The following is a 27,573-nucleotide window of genomic DNA, read 5'->3' on the forward strand; positions in this document are numbered from 1 at the left end:
CCTTAACTTTGTACCAAAGTGAGGTTCAAACCCAAAAGGATGACGTTTGTGAAGTTTTGTTTGATCATCAGTTTTCCTTTTCCTTCCATCATGAATTCGAATTTCATCTATCGTTCAATCACACCAAGCTACGTGTTCATCTGAGTGTTTTATTTTGATGAGTTCATCTTCGCGCTTTTTGGAATCGTAACCACTTATGTTTTGATCAAATACGCTTCAAACGTGTTGGGAATCGTATTTCCATCGTATATGTGTTCATTTACTACCTACATTTCCATTCATTATCATAATCGATCGCTTCGATGTGTTTCCCCCCCAAACTCATAAGATGCCACTAGTTATCATTTTTTCCCTCATTTTCTTCATCTTAATCGCATGCATTAACTCGAAACGTCCAAGACGACTACTCGCATAGAGTGGAAAGATCATTCTACTATGAACTGACTCCAACTCATCAACTCACGATAGCACATCGGTGAGCTAGAATTATTAACCTATCACCCCAAATACTAGAAAGAAAGAAAAAACAACGACCCAGTTCATCATTCGAGAATGTGTTTGTGTATGTGTTTTGTGACATAAGCATACGCTGTAATCCGATCTGCAATTATAGCTTCTAATTAATCGATTTTTAGGTGAACTCAATTTTTTTTAACCAGGAACGGCCCAATTCAAACAAAAACTTACACATACTTAACTAAAAATCTGAGATAACACATCGAGACCGACTTGGGAATTTTAAGTAGAAATTAGACCCTGCCAGCCCGTGATCCCAAAATTAACGTGCCCAAATAACACAAACTATAATACCACCCCGCTAAGATATTGCTCCTAGTTACTAAGATAAACCCAAAGATTCAACGCATCCTTCTAACGAATCTGTTCTTTAACGTGGGATGTCATCATGGTTGAAACATCTCAAGCAATATTCATTAATGAATCCTAACTCTACTAATAAGTGACTTCTTCACTCAACGGCTCGATGTCTTCACCGAGAAAGATGTGTTACAATCGGAGTTCACTTCTTCTGAATACGTAACCTGAACCCGTTGAGCGTGCGGCACTTCTTACTCAGCGAGTCGAATTGACCACTCAATTACTATTACGATGGAAAGAAGTCAACCTACGGCTCGAAGATTTCCTTGTCTACGAAGGTCCTTGTCCTTGTCTGTTAAGTGACGATATCGCTCGTATATTCACCATTTCAGTTATCCTTACGTCCACGCAAAGCACCCGCAAGATCTACAACGCAGTTTTGTGTTTTTTTTTTGTAAATTTTGTAGTTTTGCTCCTATGGACAGACGCACTCTACACAAATGTCTCCGGACGACTTTTGAACAACTCCGGCTTATGACGACATCGTTTGACCAGTGTTGGTCAAAAGCATCACATCCGTCGGACGACTTAAGTCCGTATTCGAAGCAGCGATAGCACCTAACTGGTTTCAGGTGAGAGTTTTCCCGCCACTTCGACGTTCCCACATTTTTCGATTTTTAGTGCAGTTTTGACTGCGCTCACCGGCAGCTAAAAGTGCCACTTGGGTTTCACCCTGTGGTATTACCCGAAAAGTGACTTCAACGGCCTGAATCCCGCATTGGAAGACTGCCGTATTATTTAGTTCGTCATTTTGCGTTACCTCATCTAGCTAAGTCTGAGAGTCAACAACTTCTATGGTTTTCGCTTCTCTGAGTTTGTTAGTCAGGCCAATTCCCTAAACTTCCTCATCAACCTGGGGTCTTTCGTGGTCTACAGGCTATCCCTTTCGGGATTTAGAGCAAGTCGGGCTAGACTCCAACTTGCCCATTTTCCCATTTCGACTGCGCTCACTGGCAGCTGAGCAAGTGCCACTTGGGTTTCACCCAGTCGTCTTACCCGAAAAGTGACTTCAACGGCCTGAATCACACATTGAAAAACCGACGCATTACTTAGTTTGTCATGTTGCATTACTCCATCTAGATGATTAAGGTTTAGAGTCACCACCTTCTGAGGTTTTGACGACTATTATTCTTACGGCCTCTCTGAGTTAGTATCGGGTCAATTCCCTAAACTTCTTCATCCACCTGACGTCTTTCATGGTCCCCAGACTATCCCTTTCGACAAATGAAAAGAGGTTGGCCTAGACCCTTGTGGGGCCCATATTCAGAGAAATTCGGGCGAGATCTTTGACAACATCCAGTGGATGGCCAGTTCAATGAGTCACAGAAGCATCCTCCAATGATTAGCCTGATTGTTACTGAGACAGCTAGGCAGCTACCCCTTAACCACTGCACTGGTGGTTTCAGGTAAATTCGATGCCTCTTACCAAGGCAGCAGTGGAGTGACCGCCAGCTCTGCCGTCGTATTCAAACAGGCTCTACAATTCTGCCAAATTTGTCGAAGTAATCTTACGGCTTCTTTGCGCTCGTTAGTATCCCTAGATTTCCTCATCCAACTGAAGTCTGTCGTAGTCACCAGGCTATTCTTTTCAGGATTTAGAACAAGTCGGGCTACACAGTCAGTCTTGGCCACATTCACTGAATAGTTAGTTTAGCTACGGTTAGCGCAGTTTATTGTTCAAGTTTCGCCTCCACACCCCGTTCTCCTGCACGCCGTTAAATACTTCGAGTGTGCGCAGGTCCTCCTCGAGCAATATCCACGTCTCTTGCCCGTAGAGGACAACCGGTCTAATGAGCGTCATGTACAGGTTACACTTCGTGCAAGAGCTAAGTCTTCAAGACCGCAGTTGCCTGTGGAGTCCACAGGAGACACGACTTCCGCTGATCATTCGCCGCTGGATCTCACGGATAGTTTCATTGTCTGCGGTCACCAGTGAGCCGCGATAGACAAAGTCTTCGACTATCTGCAGCTCGTCACCGTCGTTCGTGACTTTGTTATTGCCGGACAAGCGGGCTCGGTCGGTCTCGGACCCGTAGATCAGCATATACTTCGTTTGGGACGTATTTATCATCAGTCATATTCTTCCTGCTTTGCTTTTATGTTTGCGGTAGATCCCCTTCACCGACTCAGATGATTTGTCAACTATGTCAATGTCGTCGGCAAAGCAGATAAGTGGGCAGGATCTGTTGAATATCGTACCCAACATTTCTCCCACCTCTCGTCGAATAACACCTTCTTTCGCCACGTTGAACATCATGAAGGATAGACCATCGCCTTGTCGAAGTCCTCTGCGCAGTTTACTTCAAAAACTTGCCATGTTGTTACGGGGCCGACTATTAACGGCTGGAAGGTTCAGGTGGCGTTCGATAAGGTGAACCACGATATTGCAATCGCAAAGCTTGAACGTTTAGGTTTCTGTGGTTCCCTATTAGTTTGGTTCCGAAGCTACTTAATGGGACAAAAGTTATCCATTGGTACTGGTGATTTTTTTTTTCTAGGCAGTTCATTGCCTCTTCAGGAGTGCCCCATGGAAGTCATTTGAGACCGATCATTTTTGAGATCTATTTTGATGATGTACTCTTGCTCTGCGGCGGCACAAAGCTCGCATATGCCGATGTCCTGAAACTTTTTCACACCATTAACGGCCAAGACGGCATCAACTCCCTGTAGCAGCAATTCACCGCTTTTGCTCAAGGGTGCGACATCAATTGCTTGCCTTTGAACCACGCATGCCCATTGGATACCACAAAAGATGATGAGCTGTAATGAACAGTTTTAATTCCTGTTAACGGAAATAGACATATTATTGTCTGGGTACGAACAAATTACACATAGTTTTACCTACCATTCGTATGCTGGTCCAGAGATAGAGGGTGACGCGTTAAGCTTAGTCAGCCTAAGTGTTCGAGAGAGCCTGAACCACTGTGGGTTGCCACATACAAGGCCGAATCGCCAAATTGTATTTTTATGGAAATGGTTTAAACCCTGGGATGTTATCTAACATACCTACATATACCCGCAACAACTTATGCCTTTACTGGAGAAGTGCTTTTTCAGGGTGAGCTTACAAGAAGGGAACCGGAGCAAAATCGGGAAGGTAATCTAACCCAGGAAAGACTCAAAACTCTCCAAGATTCCATACAACGGAAGGGTTGTCATTGCCAACGGCCGTTTCTGGCAGGTCTGAGTCCTTTAATTAGGTTAAGGTGCAAGTGATAGTTCTAACAGCCCTTGTTATAAAAACGGTCTATAGTCTATGGTCATTTATCTTGATTCGGCGTATAACTTTTGATCACGATTCTTCTATAAGCCTGGAACTTATGTCCAAACTATCACCTCAAGATCAGGATAACTTAATCCCGTCTCGTACAAGGATCTCAGTTACAAGTTTAAGGATCGCTTACGATACCCCTTAGTCTGTACAGCAAGCTTCGATGTCTTTGAACTCAAATTCTATGGGTTGGTTAGCCTAAACAGCATTAACAAGAAACTCCCTAGGAAAAACTCAAGTTCGGTAACATCCACGAATTAGCTCGCGAATATGTTGCTCTTGAAATTCTCTGGAGATCTCTCTACGATCCCTGGTTCCTGGTCCTTCAGCCTCAGTTTAACCTCGCGCCTGCATTTTCAGACAACGACTCGGGAGAGCATAAAGCGCGGTTGCACTTTCGTTAAACTTTTGGTCAGTGCCCGACGAAGAGATATGAAGGGATTTAAGAACGGCACGTATCGGCAGAAATGCCATTCTCTACCGTGAAACACGGAGAGCGGAGATCTCAAAAACCCCTGTGCGACAGCTGCGGAACACCCTGGGGAGATTTTTTGTTTCTCTCCACACACCAGGGCTCGAGAGCCACACACCTAATTCCAAAAGCTCCGGTGTGCGACAATTTTTCACCATGGTAAAAACACAGGGCCGACTGGTTCAAGTCGAGAAAAAGACAAACAATCACGATAATGTGCATAAAAATAGGATTAACAACAAAGAAAGTTTCGGGCGAGTGATCAGCTTCGTATGTATTGGTAAACGCAAAAAAGCTGCCGTCTCTGTAGCTCTCCATGGTGAAAACAATTTTTCACTGTAGTGTTTGTTCGCTCTGTCGTGTTGATTGACAGATCCTCTACTGAGGTTCAGCTCAAAATCTCTACGGTGCGTTTTAGAGAATCTCTAGCGAGAATCGAAAACTGAACTCGTCGGTGATTCTTGTTTAAGAAATTGCACCCCTGGTTATCGGTGCCCCTGAATCTCTCTTTGATTACAAAATTCCTGTTAGATAATCACGGTTTATGAACACTCATGCTGAGCATGTATGTTCGTGAGTTTTAAGTTTATTGTCCTCGGACTCCTGTCTTCTATCCCTTTCTCAATCTACGACTTTCTAGCTTTACGCCAATCGTCAATTCTGACTCTAGATCTGACTTCTGAACTGAAATGAAGGGAGAAAATTCGTCAATGATCACACAAATTGTGCAGTCAACGATTGAATTTAAGGTAATTTGTGGTAATTTGTGGCAATTTGTTAGAGAAAATTAGAAGGTATGAGTTCAAATGAGAGAAACCAGTGCTTAGAGAGAGTAAAAATGTGCTTATTGTTGCAAATTGTTGCAATTTGTGACGCAGATGTGAAATTTTGATCATTACCACTCCAAATGCAAAGAATTCTCTCTCGATTTCAATCCCTTGCTCTGGATGCTGAAACGATCAGCGACATCTGTTGATGGTCATCAAGGTAAAAAGTGATTTGAAAATCATAATTTATTGGGCATGTTTTACTAACAATCTTACGTTATTTAAACTAAAAAAAAATGTCCCTATACCAGAATACTCTAAAGTTGTACAAAACTTTCGAGGGCCTTTTCTGAGCAACATACGTTCAAATCGTCACCCTGCTTTAATCCAATCAAAGAACACCGATGATTGCACTTTATGAAAACACCGCTCTAGCCGGGATATTTATTTTTTCATTAGATAATCGCTAAGCCGAGAGTTAATATTTTAAACTGTCACCGTAGGCGCAGACGAGACCAGTCGAGCTTGCAGCTGCATTCCCACAAGTAATTTTGGCAGCAATTTTGCTCGGGCCGGAATCAGCATTTTGACCGTAGAGAGGGGGATGGCAATAAAATGAAAGATCTTTGCAGGGACTCCGGTCCCGGAGCCGGATGTCTCCGGCACAGGAAAACAATGCAATTTATATCCCAGGACTACTGATGCTGGTACCAATTCCGCTACTACTACACTAACGAATATGAGAAGGATGCTCCAGATTTTCGGGTGATAAATTTTGTCCGGTGTGGCCCGGTGCCAAATCAATTCTGAAAGTTTTATTTTCTTGGTATTATTCTTAAAATTCTTTCGGGGGGACACACCTTTTTAGTACCTACGATTTCACGTGACCTGGAGCGGCAAAGCGTTCGAAGTTGTAGGTACTGGTTCTTTACAAAGGTATTTGTAACTAGGTTTTTTCCTCAGAACGCCGAGAAAAATGATATGGAAAATGGGTGGCAGTGGGAGTCCTTTTTAACAGCCTATAAACTAGAAAAAGTCGAGTCTCGAATGTGTTATTTCGTTTTTTCCCCTTCACATACTTCCTCTGGGAAACGAGGCCCATTTTGTGCGGCTCTCCACTGAACCAGAACTTTCTCTACTAAGCTACGCTACAGTGCACAATTCAATACTCCACACTAAAACAACGTAACTGGTAACGCCCAGATAACACCTCTTCATATAGCTGAATGTGAATTGGGCAACAGCAGCGTCATACTCGACTGCGACAAACACCAGCAATATTATACAACTGAGAAACAGAGAACAACTCACAGGCAACAATATCCATTTCTGTTTCCTTCGAAAAAACAATGCTTCTATAACTCCCTTTTTATGCTAAACCTGAGAAACTTGGTTCATATTATCATCCACACACCCCACCCGAAATGCTCACCCCTTGCATGTCACCACCCATCGACCCATTCAAACCATTTAGTGAGAAATATCTATCTGTGTCTTACCCATCCGTAAAGCATTCCGAAAAAGGGATGTGAACGTAAAGCAACGATACAAACAGCATCCAGTCCTATACACGAAAATGGCAGTCAGTGAACTGAGAATTTTCGATTAACCCTCAAGTTTTCTGTTTTTGTCCCTTGTACCAAGATAAAACTCTTTATCCTTGACTAGGCCAATTCAGACCCCACCCTTTTCCTGCCTTTTCTTCCCACACTCCACAACTTGCTATCGAAAATTTTCCAACCATGTTCGAATCGAGAAAACCGATTCGAATGTGCCGCCATCGCTCTGTGTTTTGAAAATGGATACAACACTGAGGGAACTTTAATGTTCAAGCTACATATTACCTTCAACTAACTGCTACCTAACCTATTTGCCATCACTAACTATTGCTGCTGCTATCACTTGTCGTCACACACATGCTCTTCTATCCCAACACACCCAACTTGAACGCACTTCCGGATGGCATTGGTTGATTCTGCGGTTCGAAAGATAATTTGAAATAAAAAAACAACATTAAAATGGAGCAGGCTCGTTTAAACCAACTATTTGTCAGGCTTAAATCGATTTCGTTTCGAAACTTTCAATTGCTTCCAATTAACCCTTTTTTGGGGCTTATGAGGATGTTATTTCTGCCTCTTAGGTATGGCAAATTAAAATATCACAACCCTCGTGTGTGCAATATTTTCAGCAACAAATATATTGCATACAAAGTTAACCGATAGTTGAGTTTGAGTTTAGAACCTTTTAAGAGCTTTTAGAGCTTTTAACCCATTTCAAACCTTTTCCGTTTGTCGTTTTAAAGTTAAAAATGTCTTGAAAGTTCCCCAGTCATAAATAAACTGAAATAAACCAAAACTTTCAAAGTTTTATGATTATTATCAATCTGGAGTTTTTTTTTTTTAAACCTTGGGATGTTGATCGTTTTGATTCAAAACTCATCCATGATTTTTTGCATAATTTTTAAGTTACGTTTACATGAGTAAATATTAACTTTCATGTTTGTACGAGAAAATTTAATGTTTTGTTCTGATAAATCAACATTATTTTGAATCTTTCTCTGAAACTCTGAAAAATTCTTCAGAGGAAACAACTTTGTTGAAGATCGTAACAACGTATCTTATGGAGCAAATAAGTTATTAGCAGTTGAGTACGTTTATGTCTTTTATCATTGGAAATCAATCAAAAAGCTAATCGTTTTTTTTTTTTTTTTTTTTTTTTGATAAGACACGAAGTCAAGATTTTTAACAAAGTTGTTCAGCGAAAAATTTCATCATATGAATTCATAAATTGGGGCACAAAACCCATCAGCAGGCTCGGTTCCAGAAAAGAAACAAAAATGATCTTGATTTTACAAAACAAAATATTCAATTTTCCCATACAAACCTAAAAGTTCTTCAGCTTTTTTTAGACTCTGAGTTAAGGTTTCCAGATTGCCCGGTTTGATCCGGGTTTGCCCGGATATTTAAAACAAATTTTAGGAATAGTCCGACCCGGCCCGGATGCCCGGATTATAATTGATAATAGCCCGGATTTTGTCCGTTTTTTCACTATATTTTGGCAAATCAAACAAAAAACAAATTGTGTTGTAAAATATTTTTATGCTTCCAAAACGAAATTTTGTGAGCAAGTTTTATAAAAAATAATCATAAAAGATTTTTTAAGCTAAATAAAATTTAAAATTTTTCAATAAGTTTTTATGAAAAAAAAATTTCCAATTCTTTTTCTTGATTTTTGTCGAATAATCTCTGGATTTTTGACAAAAATTTGTCCGGAATATTTTTGGTCGTCAATTTTTAAATCAATTGCCAGATTTTGCCATGTTTCTATAAAAATTGCCCGGATTTGTCCGACCCAGATACGGGCTGCAAAAATTCTGACAACCTTACTCTATTTTTTTTCGAGCATCTCGTAGCTGATCTATAGTATTTTTTCCAAAGCATGTTATTTCTGATTTATTTTTCTTAGACTTTAAATAATGGAAAATCGAAGTGCTGTAGCTGAAAATATTTAAGTAACATTACAAAATATCTTAAACTATAAATTTTGTACAAATGATGAGGGAATTCTTTTTGTCTGGGCTTTCAGGGTGCGTCCTTGAAAAAAGTAATGATGTAAAATAAAGTCTTGATGAATTCATTGAAGGTCTATAAGCTTTAGTTTTCGTGATACGGCGTTTAAAAATTAATAATAATATTTTCCAAGCTAAGTTAGTCAATGAGAAAAATTTTAAAATTTAATTTAAAAATGAATAATCATTTCTGGTATCACTAGAAGAAGTTTTTAAGCTTTTGATTTCAAGTTATAATTCATTTAACAACTTTTCTGGAGTCTACTGAATATTTTGCCATTTAAAATTTAGCTGTGGTACAAATGTTTTCTCAAAATTCGTTCAAATTTTAAGGTTTTGAGATATAGTTTCAAGTGTTGCCAGAAATATTGTGAATACATATATTATGAATAAATCTTTGGATTTAAAAAAAAAGAATAGACATTAGGAAAACTGATGGCATATTTGGATTCGGCGCCCCTCAAACAGTTTTAATCTGCTCTGAAACTCTTGGCACCTTTGTATTTACACATTAGGTTTTGATGTCAAATTTAATGGTTTTTATTTAGGCCAGAACAAATTTAAAATTATTTTTTGTCACCGGAAGTGTCATCATCACGACGTTAGGAAAACTAATAAAAAATAAGCCAAATTTTCAATAAATTGGAACAAACTGAGCGGAAACTTACTTGAAATAAACTTGTATACAACCTACACGACACAAAAAAAACTCGAATACAAAAGGTGATACAATTAAGGTTGCCAAAATCACAGAAAAATCTTTAATTTCACAGAATTTTGAGCAAATGTTCATTATAAAATCTGTATCACAAAACACAGAATTTTGAAATAATCGTCAGATTCCACAGACTTTTTTAAACTGTGTATGTATTTTCGAAACCATAATTATTTTTGTCAATATAGATTTGCGATTACTAACTTAAAATTGGCAAATATGGTAAAATAGGTTAAGTTAACTGATGTTCTCAAAACAATTTGAGAAAAGCCCAGTTTTTCATGACTTTCCAACGAAAATGACAAAAATAAAATCATGGAAAATCATCACAGAATTTTAGGTAAATGAGTTGGAGTTTTGATTAGCCGATAAATTAAGTAACAAACATACATTACGATGATAATCTCTTCATAAAAGTAAAAATTTTGTTTTGCAAAACCACAGTTTGTTGTTCGGCAACCTTGGGTACAATTTCCATAAATTGTACTTCTACAGTTTAACTTGCGCTCTTTCAACTGTTTGAATTATAGGAAAATTCACCAAATTTTTTAATAAAATTCCTTAAACTCTATTTATTTCTCCCTTTCGGATTTTAGTAAAAATTGAAGGAGGCGGCAGGTGTGACAAAAGAAGAATTTAATACTTATTCCGGCCGTATTTGAATCAAAACACACACAAAAACTGAAAATTTTAGCCAATTTTATTGGCTAAGACGATGATAATTATTTTGATTTGAATAAATATTTCACAAAAAGAATTTCAATTTCAAAAGCTCGGATTCGCATAAAATATAATTCGAAATAATCAGACTAACTTTTTGATATTTTTAAAGCTGCTATGAAGAAACATCAACGGATTTCACAACCTTTTTAAGCTCCAACTCATAATTGGAGATTCGCAGCATTGAAACACATAATATTCTAGGGCAGTCAAATACTTATAGTATTTATTATATTTTTGAACTCTACATGAAAATAATGTAAATAACATAAGACAATAAAATTGACATTTTTCGGAGGTGTTAACAATTTAAGAGCAAATTTTAGATAATTTGAGGGTGCTGATTCGAAATTTGCTATAAGTTTCTTTCTATCAGTTCTTGCTATTTATTAAATAATGTCGTGCACTTTTTTAGCAATATTATAAAACTTTAGAAAGATTAAATAATAAAAGTTTCAAAGGTTGATCAACTATTCCAGAGACCGCGAGTAATTTTGAATATGTACTGAGAAAAAAGTTCAAAGAAAATTTGACGAACATTTTAAAGAAGATTTGACTAAATGGAAACTTTGATACTTTTTAAAGCATAAGTCAAATCATTTTGCAATCTTAAACAAAGTTGTAAAATTACATAAACTCTTCAAATTTCAAAACGCAAAGACTTTCTTAAATGATGTCATAAAATATTTCAATTTTATCTTCACACATCATAGCATTTTTCCCATACATCCATTGCCACTCTAATATAGGTATACTAAAGTAGTAGCCAAATAGGTCATATTAAATTTCGAAACCCCACCACATACATTTTGTCGATGGGGCCAAAAAATTACCCAGTGTGAAATTTCAGCTCAATCAGACTTGATTTAGGAATGTTTCAAAGCGCTCAAAATTTGCATTTGCTTGCCCTAAAAAATACCTAAGGGAGAACCAAAGGAAATCGGAAAAATCGAAATATTAATTTTTTAGCCAAATGACTTAAAATGCATAAATCTTCGAGATCTGGTGTTATCTTGAAAACAAATTTTTGGGAAAAAGAGATGTTAAGTGATTTTCGAGGGTTGAAAAATTCGAAGGATTGAGCGCTTTGAGGCACTCTCACATACAGTCCGATTAAGATGAAATTATGCACAGGGTGTTTTTTGGGCCAATCTAAAAAATGTTTATGGTCGGTTTCCAAAATTCAATCATAAATTTTTTCCCATAAATACGTCCATTGCAACATAGGTAAGGCTGCCAGATTGCCCGCTTTTATCTGGATTCGCCCGGGTATTTAATACAAAATTTGGGAACAGTCCTGCCCTGCCCGGTTTCACCGATTTCATTGAAAAATGCCCGGATTTATTCATTTTATTTGCCAAATCAAACAAAAAAAAACAAATTGTGTTGCACGAATATTTTATTTAAGCCTTCAAAGCTAAATTTTGTTTGGCAATTTTTGTAAAAATATTCATTTTTTGGTTTTTGGAAGCCTTAAAAACGATTTAAAATCTGTTGATGAGGTTCAATAATTTTTCTTAATTTTTTAAAAGTAATTTCTGCGTTTTGACAAAGTTTGGCCAAATATTGCCCGGAATTTTTGTCGTCAATTTTGAAATCAAATGCCCGGATTTTGTCAGGTTTTTGTATAAAATTGCCCGGATTCGTCAGGCCCTGATGCGTGCTGAAAAAAAATCTGGCAACCTTACACGAATGTCAAAAATTATTAATTAAATAAATTCAAGAAAAACACAAACTGCCTTTTTTGGGCTCCAAACTATTATAGAAACCATCCATAGGTATATCCAAAAACATTATCATGTGATTCATGATATGAAATTCAAGTTGATTTGTAGAGTTGTAAATTTGGTAGAGCAAACATGTACATAAATATGGTCCAACTCAGATTTAGATAGCATAATTTAGATTTAGATAACATTATTACATTAATTCATAAAAAAATAACCTCAAACGAGAAAGCGTAGATATTCGCGCTGAAAATTGTTACGAGATTATTCCGGCTCCAGTAAATAAGACCGAGTAACAAAGAAAAGGCACCGATTCTAAAAGCTGTTGCTAAGATTGTTTTAGATTTTCTGTGGCTCCGGTAAATAATACGGGGTGGAATGGAAAGCACAAATTCGAAAGATTTATCCGGCTCCTGTAAATAAGACGGATTCGCTAGGAAAGCACTGATTCAAAATGCTATCGCTTAGCTTATATCAAGATTGTTCCGGCTCCAGTCAATGAGATGGAGTTGCTGAAAATGCGAAAAAAAGCCGGAAGTAAAAATGGTTGTTAAATCGGAGTTTAAAAAGGTTTCCAAGAGAACTGTATTGAAATCATTCGGGTCCTGGCAGACAAGATAGAGTGACTAGAAAAACGCAGATTTGAAAGCATATAACTAAGATTGTTTCAAGACTGATCTGGCTGGAAGAGAAGAGATTTGAAAGACTGTTTACACGATAAATTAAGCAGATTTAATGGGAACTACAGATTCAAAACAATATTTTTGAGATTTTCAAAGAGGCTTGAAAAGCAAATATTTTTAGGGCTTAGGATTTTTTTTTGACCCGAAATAAATGGAGTAACTGAAAGAGTATAGTTTTCAGAGATTATTGCTGACATTGTGTATGTATCAGGGACACTTAGTTTATTATCGAATAATTTACGAGGCTGTGGTTTATTTTGTGACAGATATTTTGACGAAGCCTAGAAATAAAGCTGTCCTACAAGAAGCGTTTTCAATTTAACCCCGTCAATCCTGCAGTTTTGAAGGATGCCGGTGTTCAATGAAAGCAAGACTTGAAAATTTTGATATTGGACTTTATTAGTTGACATCCGGCAAATATTAAACAAATTCAAATTTATAATCGTGGGCTAATGTTTAGCTCTAAAACCTCTCATATGCCAACCTAGCTCCTACAATTGACCCTAAATTGTTCCGACTTCAGTGGGCAAAAAAACTGATTAAAGTGAGCGTAATTGAAAATTTAATTATTATTGTTATTGTTATTTCAATTGTTCAATTGTTACTTCAAAAGTTCATATTCGCCATATCGCCAAAGAACCATTATAAGTACACCCAAAGAAGAAGCTGCAAAATTCTAATGTCGATCAGAGCTTACTATGAGCCGAAAATACGCTGAAATGTGCATTGCGCCAAAGATTATAAGATTGCTTTCCCGTCATCTGGCATAAGGACTCGAGCTTCCGGGCAAAATAATTTAGGCCCACCATACCAACATTCAAGGAAAACAAGAAAAACATTTCATGGGATTTCCATCCTATTGGAAATTCATCCTAGAAACAAGTAAAAAAAAATGCCTTCGGTGAGAATTGAACTCACATTGATTTTTCTACCTTCATCTTGCCCATCCGACAGCTTAAGCAGTGTACTACCTAAGCCAGATGGAGAACAGGGGTTAATATAGTATAGGAGTATATGTGATTGTTGAAAACCTTTTTTTTGTTTCCTTCCGTCATACGCCATGCAGTTACGCTGGTAGGTTAATGCCGGCGGTCTCAAATCGAATTATCGCCGTTGGCGTTCAAATCTTATGCCAATGACGTTGAAATATTGAGATCCCATGATTGGGGTAAAGGCTGAATTTTGGGTGTAGTAAATGCCCTACTACAGTATAGAATCTTGATCTTTTTGAAATAAATGTCATCTGGCATCCGTGCTACGGCAATCAAACAATCCTACCCTGCTGCCTTCTGCTTTTAAACTTTCATAATCATAAAAATCTTAAAGATAGGTTTTAGGAAAGAACTTACTTTAAGATTAATTTCAGCTATGCGTAAATTTAATGCCAAACCATCAATTTAAACAAACATCAACCAATGCCATCGGTTTGCCATCTTCCCTTTTTTTCAGCACAACAAATCAGTCCACAATTCTCCGAAGAATGATCGATGCCTTAGGCTTTAGAAAATTAATTTTAATAAAAAAAAAACCTACTACGGGATGTACTTCGCAAATCCAATACGTTCGAAAGTACCGTCGTCATCGCCCACGCGTCTTGTGTTCCATTATTAGTTTAACTCCCGTTTTTTTTATTTTTGAAATCCCCTCGATGTGTCTCATATATCTATCTATGTAAGTGTGTGTGTGTCCGTGTGTTACTATCGCTGTTCCCGTAACAATTCTTCCACTAGCTGACCTTCCCCACCGCACTAATGCAGTGTCTACCGAATATAAGTATCTACACGTACTACATATATCGCAACCGACCCACATGACAGCTCGGTGACATTTCAAGCCAGCCAGCAAATTACAGTTATGAATGCAGTCCATTCCAAGCAGCTGAATGGGCAGAGGAAATTTTGCCATAATTAAAATTAACAATGATGGAAATCCGGTTTTTGTCGCATCTTTCGCCGGTACTTAAGAAATCCGAAGATAACAGATCTTGTGATAAAATCAAAACCCCCCTTTGACAATTTGTGTCCTTTTTCAGTTCGCTGAAATACAGAAGGCGCCAAAAAAAGAAGTAGAATGAATAGAATTAAGTAGCGTCCCCTGTGCGACTAACCGGACGAGATTTGCTAACGTTCCCGGGTACGGACATTGATAGATGGGCGAAAAAGCTCCGTTTTAGTTTTAATTACGGTCTCTCAATTTCCTCTGTCCCGCCCCAAAGAAGTGCAAAAAAAAACACCCAAACGCCTTACATTGTCCGTGTATTACAGATAAATTTGGTTTCCATCTCTTTTTCTTGCGTTTCTCATTGAGTTCGTTTATTCTAGTACTTTGTCTTGGATTAAATTTTCCGTTCCAGTATTGGTGTGTGATTATCATTTGTATTATGTTTTCTTTTTTTTTTGTGAATGTAAAATTACACCAAGTGTAATAAATAATTATAATTGCCAAAAATATAATCCGTACTAATTGCGCTCTTTCACGGGTGCCATTAGACGGAGCCGTGTGCTCAAATTTGTAACGTTGGTTTTTCTCTATTTTTCCCTCTTCTCTTTTATCCTCGCAAATCGTGGCGTTCCACGAAACAATAAAAACCGCCCACAAAAAAAACCTCGTCGTCTGGAATGGAAAACCACGAACCTTACCCGAATCGGATTTATCACCCTGGGCTCGCTCTTCGGATTCGTCATTGTGCGCTCTGCGATCGTCTCTACACGGTGTTGTTTCTCCGCGGAACAACTTTCTCTCTCATAAACACACACACGCTCTCTCCAATCGACGCATCGGACCCGGGGGCTTTTCTCGCAAAAATGTACTTTCGTTAACAAAAAAAAATATGTAAAATTACACGTAAACACACATCTATCCCGCAATTGTAACACAAAACAAAAATACCAAAAACCAAAAAAAAAAATGTAACAACTCTCAAACAACAGGATTTCACATTGGATTTCTACTTTCGACAATTTTGGACTGATCCCCGTTTAGCTTACAGAAAAAGGCCGGGCGTAGAGACACTGTCAGTCGGATCTGAGTTCATTAAGAACATTTGGGTACCGGACACGTTTTTTGTAAACGAGAAACAATCATACTTTCACATAGCGACTACTAGTAATGAATTTATAAGAATACATCATTCTGGATCTATAACTAGAAGTATTCGGTAAGGACATTATTTAAGGTTTTATTACCATATTCACTGAATAAATCGATATAGCTTTAAGTTGAAATGCTCTCTCATATAAGCGAAAGGAGAACAATTATCGCCGGAGAAAATAATTTTCATTTGTATTTGTTTTTTTTTTTCAATGGTTTCCGTTTCTTTAAAGATTAGAGTAGTAATTATCTCCCGATGTTGTTGCAAAACGCAATGGAAGCTGATTTGATGAAACAACAAGATCGGAAGCAAACTTCAATACAAGAAATCATTACGGTCTTAAGGAACTTCCATCTTAATGACCAGCAGATTTGTTTTCAAAACATCAAAATCATTTCCACTTTAAAAGCACATCGTTATAGGAACGTTCTTGATCCTATCAATCTGAAGTCTGGATTCAGAGTCCGAGTTCTGAGTTTTGAGAATGTATTCTGAGTTTGGATCCTCATTTCTGAGTTTGAGCTTAGTCTGCATTCTAAATCTAAGTTCTGAGTCAAAGTTCTGATTCTAAGTGCTGAGTATGAATGTTTAGGCTGAATTCCAAGGCTAAATTCACAGTCTGAGATCAGAGTCCTGAGTTCTGAGCCTGAGTTCTGAGTCTGAGATCTGAGTCAAAGTTCTGAGACTGAGTTCTGAGCCTGAGTTCTGAGTTTGAGCTCTAAGTCTGAGTTCTGAGTATGAGTTCCAAGTCTGGGTTCTGAATCTGAGTGCTAGGTCTGTGATGCAATGCTGAGTTCTGAGTCTAAATTTTGAGTTCTGAGTTCTGAATCTGAGAACTGAGTTTGAATTCTGCTTATGAGTTCTGAGTCTCAGTTCTAAGTCTAAGTTTTGAGTCTTAGTTCTGAGTTTTAGTTCTGAGTCTTAGATCCGAGTCTGGGTTTGAGATCTTAGTCTGAGCTGTAAGTTCTGAGTTCCGAATCTGATTTCCGACTCTGAGTTCTGAGTTCTAAGTCTAAGTCTGAAATCTGAGTCTGAGTTCTGAATTTGAGTTCGAGTCTGAGTTCTAAGTCTGAGTTCTGACTCTGAGTCTTAGTTTAGAATTTTAGTTCTGAATCTTAGTTCTGAGTTTTAGCTCTGAGTCTCAGTTTTGAGATCTAAGTCGAACTTTGAGTTCCGAGTTCTGAATCTGATTTCTGACTCTGAGTTCTGTCTTATGACACTGAAATCTAAGTCTGAAATCTGAATATGAGTTTTGAGTCCGTGCTTTGAGTTTCGATTTCTGATTCTGAGTTCTGTGATATGACTCTCAAATCTAAGTCTGAAATCTGAGTCTGTGTTTTGATTCCGAGCTTTGAGTCTGAGTTTGAGTCTCAGTTCTGAGTCTCAGTTCTGAGTCTCAGTTCTGAGTCTCAGTTCTGAGTCTCAGTTCCGAGTCTCAGTTCTGAGTCTCAGTTCTGAGTCTGAGTTCTGAGTATCAGCTCTGAGTCTCAGTTCTGAGTCTCTGTTTTGAATCTGAGTTCTGAGTCTTAATTCTGAGTCTTAGCTTCAAGTCTCAGTTTGAGTACTAAGTCTGAGCTTTGAGTTCTGAGTTCAGAGTCTGATTTCTGACTCTGAGTTCTGTTTTCTGACTCTAGAATCTTTGTCTGAAATCTGAGTCTAAGTTCTGAGTCTGAGTTCTTTTACTGAATTCTGAGTCTAAGTTCTGAATTCGAACTCTGAGAACTGAGTCTGAATTCTGCATATGAGTTCTGAGTCTAATTTCTGGCTTTGATTTCTGATGCTGAGCTCTGAGCCTGAGTTCTGAGTCTGAGTCTGAGTTCTATGTTGGAGTTCTGAGTTTGAATTTTCAGTCTTGTCTGAGTTCTGAGTCTGAGCTCTAGATCTGTGATCCGACACTGAATTCTGAGTCGAAGTTTTGAGTTCTGAGTTCGGAATCTGAGAACTGAGTCTGAATTCTGCATCTAAGTTCTGGCTCTAATTTATAGTGCTGAGCTCAGAGTCTGAGTTCTGAGTATCAGCTCTAAGTATGAGTTTTGAATCTTAATTCTGAGTCTGAGTTTTGAGTTCTTGGTATGAGCTTTGAGTTCTGAGTTCTATATCTGATGTCTTCTTCTGAGTTCTGTGTTCTGACTCTGGAACCTGCGTCAGAAATCTGAGTTCTTAATTTGAATTCTAAGTCTCAATTCTGAGTTTGATTCCTAAGTCTGAGTTCTGAGTTCTGTGTCTGAATTCAAAATCTGAGTTCTGAGTCAGAGTTCGAAATCTGAATTTTGAGTCTTAGTTCTGATTTCTGAGTTCCGACTCTGAAAACTGAGCCTGGATTCTGCACATGAATTCTGACTTTGAGTTCTGATTCCGAACTCTCAGTCTGAGTTCTGAGTTCTGAATCAAAGTTCTAGGTGTGAGTTCTGAGTTCGGACTCTGGAATCTGAATCGGAATTCTTACTCTGAGTTCTGAGTCTGAATTTTGAGTCTCTATTCTGAATCAGATTTCTGAATTTGAATTCTGAGTCTGAATTCTGACTCTGAAGTCTGAGTATGAACTCAAAACTCTGAATCTGAATTTTAAATTTGAACTTTAAAGTTTGAAGTACGTATGGCAGGTATTGTATGTGAATTTCTGTTATGAGTCGTTCCTCAAAGTTCGTTAATCTTGTCCAACAATACTCTTACTGAAAATGGAAAATCCTTGAAATTTTAAAATTTCCGAAAAATCCAAAGCAGGTACATGTTTCATCAAATAAGCTTCCTTTGTCGATATTATTTTTAATCCTTTGATGTTGTGTAAATCCTCTTCCAAAAAAAAAACAATCGTCGTTTAACAGTAATGTCATTTTACCGAAGCAAATATAAACAAATCAAGTAAGTTTTTTCCGGAACACGGCTGCCGCTTGATTTCGAATACGGGTAAAGTTCATCCCAAAGCTTTGCCTCGGAATTTTGCTGCGTGGTTTGTGTTCCGGTAAAACTTGTGCCAAATCGTCGATTTGCCGTTGTAGAAAGTGTATGTCAATGGTCCGATCTACTTTGATGTGATCTTATCTATTCTAAAAAATACTCATCAAGGAAAATGCTATCCTTCAAAGTGGAAGATTCGAAACAAAAATGCTACCCCAAATTCCCGAAAACCCCTGTTAGAACATGCTTGAAACCCTGCATCTAATCCCTTATGATATGAAGATTATTTTTATAAATGTGAATATTTTTTAGGCACCGAATGAAACCATTCATTTGGTGTCATACCCCAAAATTATGTTCAGTTATTTTATTTTTGATAACAATAAGTTGAGTGAACTTTCTTTACAATGCAGTCTACGGAACAGCTTATATTTAACGATTAAAAAAAACATTGGATTCTATTGTAAGTACACGTTGTCTCATTATGCTCATTACTTTTACAGATTAACAATCACAGCATCATGTCCAATGAATTTACAATATTTTCCAATGGATAGACAATTATGCCATATAGAGATAGAAAGCTGTAAGTATCTTGAACGGAATTGCCGCTCCTCACATGATAAAATCAAATAATTTTACTGTTAAGCAAAACTCAAATCACTGAAAAAGGTGCAATTCCCCATCTTGAATTAATCACTCGAATTAATTTTTGCGTATTTATTGAAATCTTTAATGGTTTACTAGAAAGACGAAAAAAAGGACAGGAAACACTAGATCTAAGAAAGATAAATCGAAAAAAAACTTTGGTAATTGAAAAAAATGTATAAAACAAAATTTGAAATGTTTCTTAACAAGCTTTCAGTCCCTCGGTAAAAAGAAACAGAAACAGCAACTGATTGCATTTATCAGAGTCAACTCCAAAATTCAGAATATTTCCAAAATGTTTTAAAAAAAAGTACATGAGCTTTGTGATAAAGTGTCTAAGTTAATAAGAAGAAAACAGTATGTATGTTGAACAACCCAGCTACATGACTATTGTTTTCCAATCACCGAAAAAAAAATCATTGCTAACTGTTCACAAATATACAGGCTTTTGCACTGCTATGAAACCGGACAGGAATTGATTGAATATCTGCTGCTTTGCTTTGCTTTACGCTAAACAAGTGAGGTATGCATCTAGTTCGTTATAAGATCGACTAATCGAGAACTCGATTACTCTATTACTCGATGAAACTTTTACTCGTTCACTCGATTATCCGATCAGTCGATCACAAAACTTTCTATATCTGATTTTTGAGAATCGATCATATCTACGTGATAGTCGATAGACAATATCTGATATTCGATAGCCAATGTTCGATATTTCATAGTCGAAAGTCGATACTAAATGTTCGATTTTCGGTACTCAATTTAAGATATTGCAAATTCGAAACTCTACAATTGATATTTGATAGTCAATAATCGATGGACGACAGTCGACAGTCGATATTTGATAATTAAAAGTCGATAGTCGATTGCCGATGGTCAATTTCCGATAGCCGACTGTCGATTGCCTATAGTTTCTAGTCGATTGTCTTAAGTCTATAGTCGAATGCCGACGGTCGATTACCGACAGTCGATGATCGATAGTCAATGATCAATAGTCGATAATCGATAGTCGATAAACGATAGTCGATAAACGATAGTCGATAGTCGATAATCGATGATCGATAGTCGATAATCGATAGTCGATAATCGATAGTCGATAATCGATAATCGATAATCGATAATCGATAATCGATAATCGATAATCGATAATCGATAATTGATAGTCGATAGGCGATAATCGATAGTCGATAATCGATAGTCGATAATCGATAGTCGATTATCGATAGTCGATTATCGATAGTCGATTATCGATAGTCGATAATCGATAGTCGATAGTCGATAATCAATGATCGAGAGTCGATAATCGATAGTCGATAATCGGTAGTCGATATTCGATAATCGATAGTTGATTAGCGATAGTCGATTATCGAGAGTCGATTATCGTTGGTCAATTATCGATAGTCGATAATTGATAATCGATAGTCGATAATCGATAGTCGATAATCGATAGTCAATAATCGATAGTCGATAATCGATAGTCGATAATCGATAGTCGATAATCGATAGTCGATAATCGATAGTCGATAGTCGATAATCGATAGTCGATAATCGATAGTCGAAAGTCGATAATCGATGATCGATACTCGATTGTCGATAATCGATGATCGATACTCGATTGTCGATAATCGATAGTTGATAATCGATAGTTGATTATCGATAGTCGATTATCGATAGTCGATAGTCGATAGTCGATTATCGATAGTCGATAATCGATAGTCGATAGTCGATAATCGATAGTCGATTATCGATAGTCGATTATCGATAGTCGATAATCGATAGTCGATAATCGATAGTCGATAATCGATAGTCGATAGTCGATAATCGATAATCAATGATCGATGGTCGATAATCGATAGTCGATAATCGGTAGTCGATAATCGGTAGTCGATAGTCGATAATCGGTAGTCGATAATCGATAGTCGATAATCGATAGTTGATTATCGATAGTCGATTATCGATAGTCGATAATCGATGGTCGATAATCGATGGTCGATAATCGATAGACGTTAATCGATAATCGATAGTCGATTATCGGTAGTCGATAATCGATGGACAATAGTAGATAGTCGATATTTGATACTTAAAAGCCGATAGTCGATTACCGATGGTCAATTTTCGATAGTCGACTGCCCATTGCCGATAGTTGCTAGTCGATGGTAATTCTCTAGTCGATGATCGATAGTCAATAGTCGATAAACGATAATCAACAGTCGATAATCGATAGTCGATAGTCGATAATCAAGTCGATAGTCGATAGTCGATAATCGATAGTCGATAATCGATAGTCGATAATCGATGGTCGATTATCCATAGTCAATAATCGATAGTCGATAATCGATGGACGATAGTCGATAGTCGATATTTGATACTTTACTATTGAAAAGTCGATAGTCGATTGCCGATAGTCGATTGCCGATAGTCAATTTCCGATAGTCGTCTGTCTATTGCCGATACTTGATAGTCGATTGGCGTAAGTCTATAGTCGATTGCCGATAGTCGATTACCAATAATCAATGATCGATAGTCGATAATCGATAATCGATAATCGATAATCGATAGTCGATAATCGATAGTCGATAATCGAAAGTCGATAATCGATAATCGATGGACGATAGTCGATGGACGATGTCGATAGTCGATATTTGATACTTGAAAGTTGATAGTCGATTATCAATGGTCAATTTCCGATAATCGACTGCCCATTGCCGGAAGTTGCTAATCGATTGTCCTAAGTCTATAATCGATTATCTTTAGTCGATGATGGATAGTCAATAATCGATTGTTGATGTTGATGTTGATGGACGATAGTCGATGGGCGATAGTCGATATTCAGTAGTGAATAATGGACTGACGATACACGATATTCGATAGTCGATTACCGATAGTCGATATCGTACTTGAATGTCGAAAGTTGATTATCAAAAGTCGATTGTTGATAGTTGATAGCTGGTCCAAAGGTCAATTGGTCAATTGTCGATAGTTGGAAGTCGAAACTTGATAATTGGTATTCAATAGTCGAAGGTCGAAATTTGATAGTCGATAATCAATTGTCTACAGTCGATATTCCGGATTCCATAGTCGATGGTCGATTCTCGATTGATGATGTCCACTGTCTATACTTGGTTGGCGATTGTCGAAAGCCGATGGTCGATATTCGATATTCAATGTTCGATTGTCGATTACCGCTAGACGATAGGAAATTGTTGTCTAAAGTTGGTATTTGATAATCGATATTAGTTTTTTATTTAAAAAAAAAAGTCAATTGTCGACCTATAGTCGATAGTCGATTTTCTGTTGTCGATAGTCGATATTATAATTTTTTATTAAATTTTCGACGAACTATATTCGTCATATTTATAGATATTCTTACTACTAAAAGCAGCAATTGCGTTTTTATTTCTACGAATGCCGAGGGATACATTTTTGTCATGCTCTCAACAATGATGATGCAGCATGTTTTTTGAAAGCTTACGGTTTTGAAACATTTCTTGTTTTGCACTTTACCATTCCTCAAAAAAAAAAGTTGGCAGAGTAAAATAATTGATTGTAAATTAATCAAAGCATTTTTGAGTTCACCCTCAAACTAACTCTGGAAGTAAATTGTTTGAAGGTGAACTTAAAAAGTTTTTTTTTTTAAGATAGAACGAAAAGCCTTTGATTTGAGAAAAAAAAAGATAGACTTTGAACCTTCCTGTCGGTGAAGCATCACTCTTGGGGGCGATTTCCTGAGACATCCCACGAAGACATCAATGGGATCAACCAGTGGAAAGCAGAAAACCTGTTCCTCGAAATGGCCTTTTTTACCGAGAGTGACTCACAACTGGAGGGTTCAAATTAAAATGAAATATGAGGAAAGAGAAATTTCATAGCTAGGATAAAACCCAAGAAAAACCAAATCAATCATAATATCGCACATGAAAAAAATCAAAAGTCGAAAACTGATCGAAATCCAAAGCAGATCGAAATGCATACCACATGATAATTGTGATATTTTGGCTAACCCGTTAAGCATTGTCTATGTAAATGTACATCAGTAGAGTTACCAGAGCAAATTGTACGACCCAGGCTAGAAACAAATCTTCAAACGACTAGAGCGAAAGCACCTGTAAAGCGAAAGCCAATCTGTAACTCGAAATTTTGAGTTGATCTTGTGTTTCGTTCCGTTCTGTTTTTTTTAATTGTGTGTAAGCTTTCTGTTTTTCCGTTTTACTTCGATTTAGTTAACACACTTCTTTGTTGAGTTTTTTCGTCTAAAACCGTAATTCTCGGTTTCACGTTATTTGTCCACTACTCTGTTCGGCAAACACAGATTATGGATAACCACACCAGAACGTTCTCTTCATAGATACACACCTTCTTCTCTAACATTGTGTTTAACTTTTGTGTTGTGCCTTCATTTGTGCGTGTGTGACGAGTTAATTTGATTGATTAAATGTTTGCGCGGGAAGCAAATCTACACAGTGAATTGGTTTCGAAACATCGAAAACCGACGACGCCCTCAAACAAAAAAAAATTGCCTTTGGTACGACAATTTCTCGATTCTTTCAACTCTCAGTTTATGTTTCGATTCTGTTTTTTTTTCTTCGTTCACGCAGTTCACTTCCTTTAGTTTTGAACACAGTTTCAATTGTTTTTTTTTTCTAAGTTTGAGTTGTTCTTAGTCCGAAATCTCTCGACTTTTGTTGAATTGATGCCAAATTAAGTCAAGTGAAAATATTTACAAATTAAAACAGCCCTGTTTGTTGATTTATATCTGTTCCAAGAAATGAAAAAAAAAACACTATTCTCTAGCTTCATTTGACTCTGAAACCCAAGGGTTCGGTTTTACAAGATAGGGACCAACCAGAACTACAAAACCCAATGAAAGACAGTCACATTTCTTGCGTTTTCTGTGTATACAAAACACAACAATCATCCAATCGAAATGTTTCAGTTTTTCTTCGTTTCTTCCATGAGCTTAAGACATCTTCTGTTGTCGTATTTTCACTTTGTTTTATTTTCCATATAAATATGATACAATGGTTAATTATCGGTCGCCTTCTCTACTACAGCAACCGCAGAAGGTTGACTACGGCTAGTCTCAGTGTCACCCGTGGGTGGAAAAAACTGTCACACACAACGTGTTTTTACTACCTTATACTCTAGAGCATATGGAAAACGAAATGTTACAAATACGAACCAACCTGCAAACAAAAAATATATAAAACAGAGTCCACATTCCGACCACCAAAATGGAACAAAAAAATCCGCAAAACGATAACAGAAAATGCATTCGCAAAGCCTATAACCACAAAGCAAAGCAGCTGAAAATTTGCATTCCGACCTCGATATCCTCCCAAAACTAAAAAAAAAATTGAACAGCAAAATCAAAACCCCTTTTTCTAGTGACTCGGTGAACAAAGCAACAAACATCAAAACCGTGTAAAGTCAACGTCGAACAAAATCCGTACACTTTCGACGTCCATATCCCTCTCACTATACTCTCACTTTTCGATAGCCATCCATCATCCTCAGATTTCGCCATCAGCAACCTCAAGCGCTCAATTTCGACTTGACTAAACAAATAAAAAAAAATCACACATAACTGACACAAATATTCATGACCGCATTTGACACCTCATTTGGAAATAGTTTTCGCAACTTTTAATCACAAGCGCCTACAACGCCTTCGCTTGGAATGCGGAAATATTGCAAGGCTTGATAACCTTATCTTTGAACTGAATGCAGATTTCTTCTCATAAAACGATTCAACAATCATATGCCGAGGTTTTTCCGACAAATGAAATAATCACTTTCGACAAACGAATTCAAAACATTATAAAAAATACTCAAACTTATTAGATTGAAAAATCCAATATCACCAACGAATATAAGCACGATCGATGGCACCATCTACAGCTTTGTCATGCAGTTCGTGTGCCATGGCAGGATCGCCAATGTGAAATTTCTAGTAATGGACCCTTTCCAGGTCCACTCCAGACTATCGCACAACTGATCGCATCGCAAGCGGCATGCTGGGAAGGTCAATTGTACTAGCCATTGCTATAATCACTGATGTTGATAGCTTGTTTTTCACACACGGGAAATTAAAAAAAAGGTGAAATTTACCGAGAAGCAGAGGTGATTTTTTCCACGCCTCTATCTCGGTGAATTCTACCTGCAAAGGTACCTTTTGAATTCTGCAAAGGTACCCTTTGTGTTAACTTTTTTTTTCTAGGTGAATTGTACCTTTCACCAGGTACATTTCACCTCGCTACGAGGTATGAAGTACCTGGCAATAATAAACCTGTACCCCCTGTGAATTGTATCCTTTTTTTAGCTCGATTCAGGTTAACTTTACATCCCTATGAGGTGAGTTTAACCAAGAAGAGGTAGAAGTTATCTTTATGGTTTTCACGAGCGTTCTCCTCGCTATCTCGGTAAATTTTACCTTTTTATTATTCTCCGTGCACACTTTCCAATGGCTGTGAGAGCTGTGGTATACTTAGGATATTGAGACATCCCTTCTGTTCTTCTTCTCCCGTGCGTCGAAAACTAGCAAAAAGTCAGATATAAGTAGAATGTCTTTGTCCGATCTCTCTTGAACTTTCTTGGTAGTCATGGAAAGTGACATCGGAATAAGCTGAAGCCACGTCTGCCACGAAGAGCCAATGGTTTTCTTCGAAATCGGTTGTAGTTTCATTCTCACAATTCTGTTCTATATGATTAAATTTAAGATTTTCTATAGTATTAGACAAGAAATCAAAGGGTAAATTCTATTCTGGCGCAAATACACATAATAAAAAAAAACTGTTGATGGAGAATGGAACAATTATCGTTCATTCCTGGACACACACGGTCTTAGAGATTTCCATACACGCTGAAATATTTGAAACCATTAATGCTTAAAAAATAACCTTAATCCTAGTTTTCCCGGGTTAACTCGTTTTATGAGTTTTCACAAAAACTCATAAAGTGAGATTTCAATAAGAACTTGCATTATGGTTATTTTTCCTCCGTTTTCAAAAATCAAAGTTTCTGATATTTATTATTCAATATTCCAAAATTTTTGGGCATAGTATATCCTTGTTTCGATGATTTTCGTTTGGGCCTTTCTATAGTATCTACCGAATGAGCTCTTCCGCGATGCGGTAAGCTTGGGAAGGCAGGGCACACGGCTTTGCATCCGTCTCGCATTAGACCTCGTACTTTCAGGGCAGTTAGACGACATCCGATGTCCACAATGCTACCGGAGCCAACTGGAAATCGGGAAACCCTCCACCAGGTCCGACAACAGGTTGCTTCATCTTCAACTCTTATCCTATAACTTTCTTTTTGGGCTTTTAGTTCGTCGGTACTGCCCAACCCCCTGGCAACTTGACGTTTCCCATACAAATCGCATGTGCCAGTTTTTTCTGGTTCTCTGGTTCTGTCAAATCGAAAATCAAGCGACCTAACATGTCGGAAGGACGCATATTGAAATGTGTTTTCTTTTTATTGGTTCAACAAAAGAAAAAAACGATTCGAACTGTTTTTAAAAGTTTAGTCGAAGCAAACGGCACATAGACGTAAATCTATTTATCCGTTATTTGGTCTAAAATTTCTCGACTAATCAAAATAATTCACTGATATTCGGCAGTTTTCTGGGATAAGTACTCTTTCCACCAAAACTAGTGAGGACGATCGTACAATAAATGTAAAATTAAAAATAACCACAAAAATCATCAAGTGATTTTCATAAACTGCGATACATATGCAAATTTTAGAATGACAAAACTTCCAAATTATAACAGAACATTTCCAGGTTTATGGAAAACTGTTACTATACATACATAAATAAATAGGTATAATATTTGAGAATATTGAGAATAATAATTTAGATTGAAACTTTTTTTCATTCATTCGAATTTTATCAATTTTCCTGATTCGCACCACGTTTGACGATTGGCCTTTCTATACGAATGGCTCGAATAGTATGTAAACAAGGGTACACATGCGACATCTGCGATTTTTCTTCAGGCACACAAAATTCGCAGAACTGTCAATTTGCCAGGGTGTTGGTACTGCCGGTCTCGTACTGCCGGTTTACATACACACGCACAGCTGCATACAGCCGGTCAGCTTGGCCGGTAGTTATTTGCCATCTGTGGTTTGA

General features: G+C 37.4%; 1 protein-coding gene across 9 annotated transcripts in view; it reads left to right on the top strand.

Moving 5' to 3' along the window:
- LOC129754645 (gamma-aminobutyric acid receptor subunit beta) overlaps positions 1 to 27,573 on the top strand; it is a 307,093-nt gene that overhangs the window by 207,466 nt on the left and 72,054 nt on the right. For all 9 annotated transcript variants that reach the window (XM_055750816.1, XM_055750818.1, XM_055750814.1 and 6 more), the window contains exons 5-6: positions 15,730 to 15,956; positions 19,292 to 19,374. In XM_055750816.1, the coding sequence (XP_055606791.1) occupies positions 15,730 to 15,956; positions 19,292 to 19,374 (310 nt within the window). The remainder of the gene's footprint in view (positions 1 to 15,729; positions 15,957 to 19,291; positions 19,375 to 27,573) is intronic.

This window comes from Uranotaenia lowii, chromosome 3, assembly GCF_029784155.1.
Source record: "Uranotaenia lowii strain MFRU-FL chromosome 3, ASM2978415v1, whole genome shotgun sequence".
Lineage (NCBI taxonomy): Eukaryota > Metazoa > Arthropoda > Insecta > Diptera > Culicidae > Uranotaenia > Uranotaenia lowii.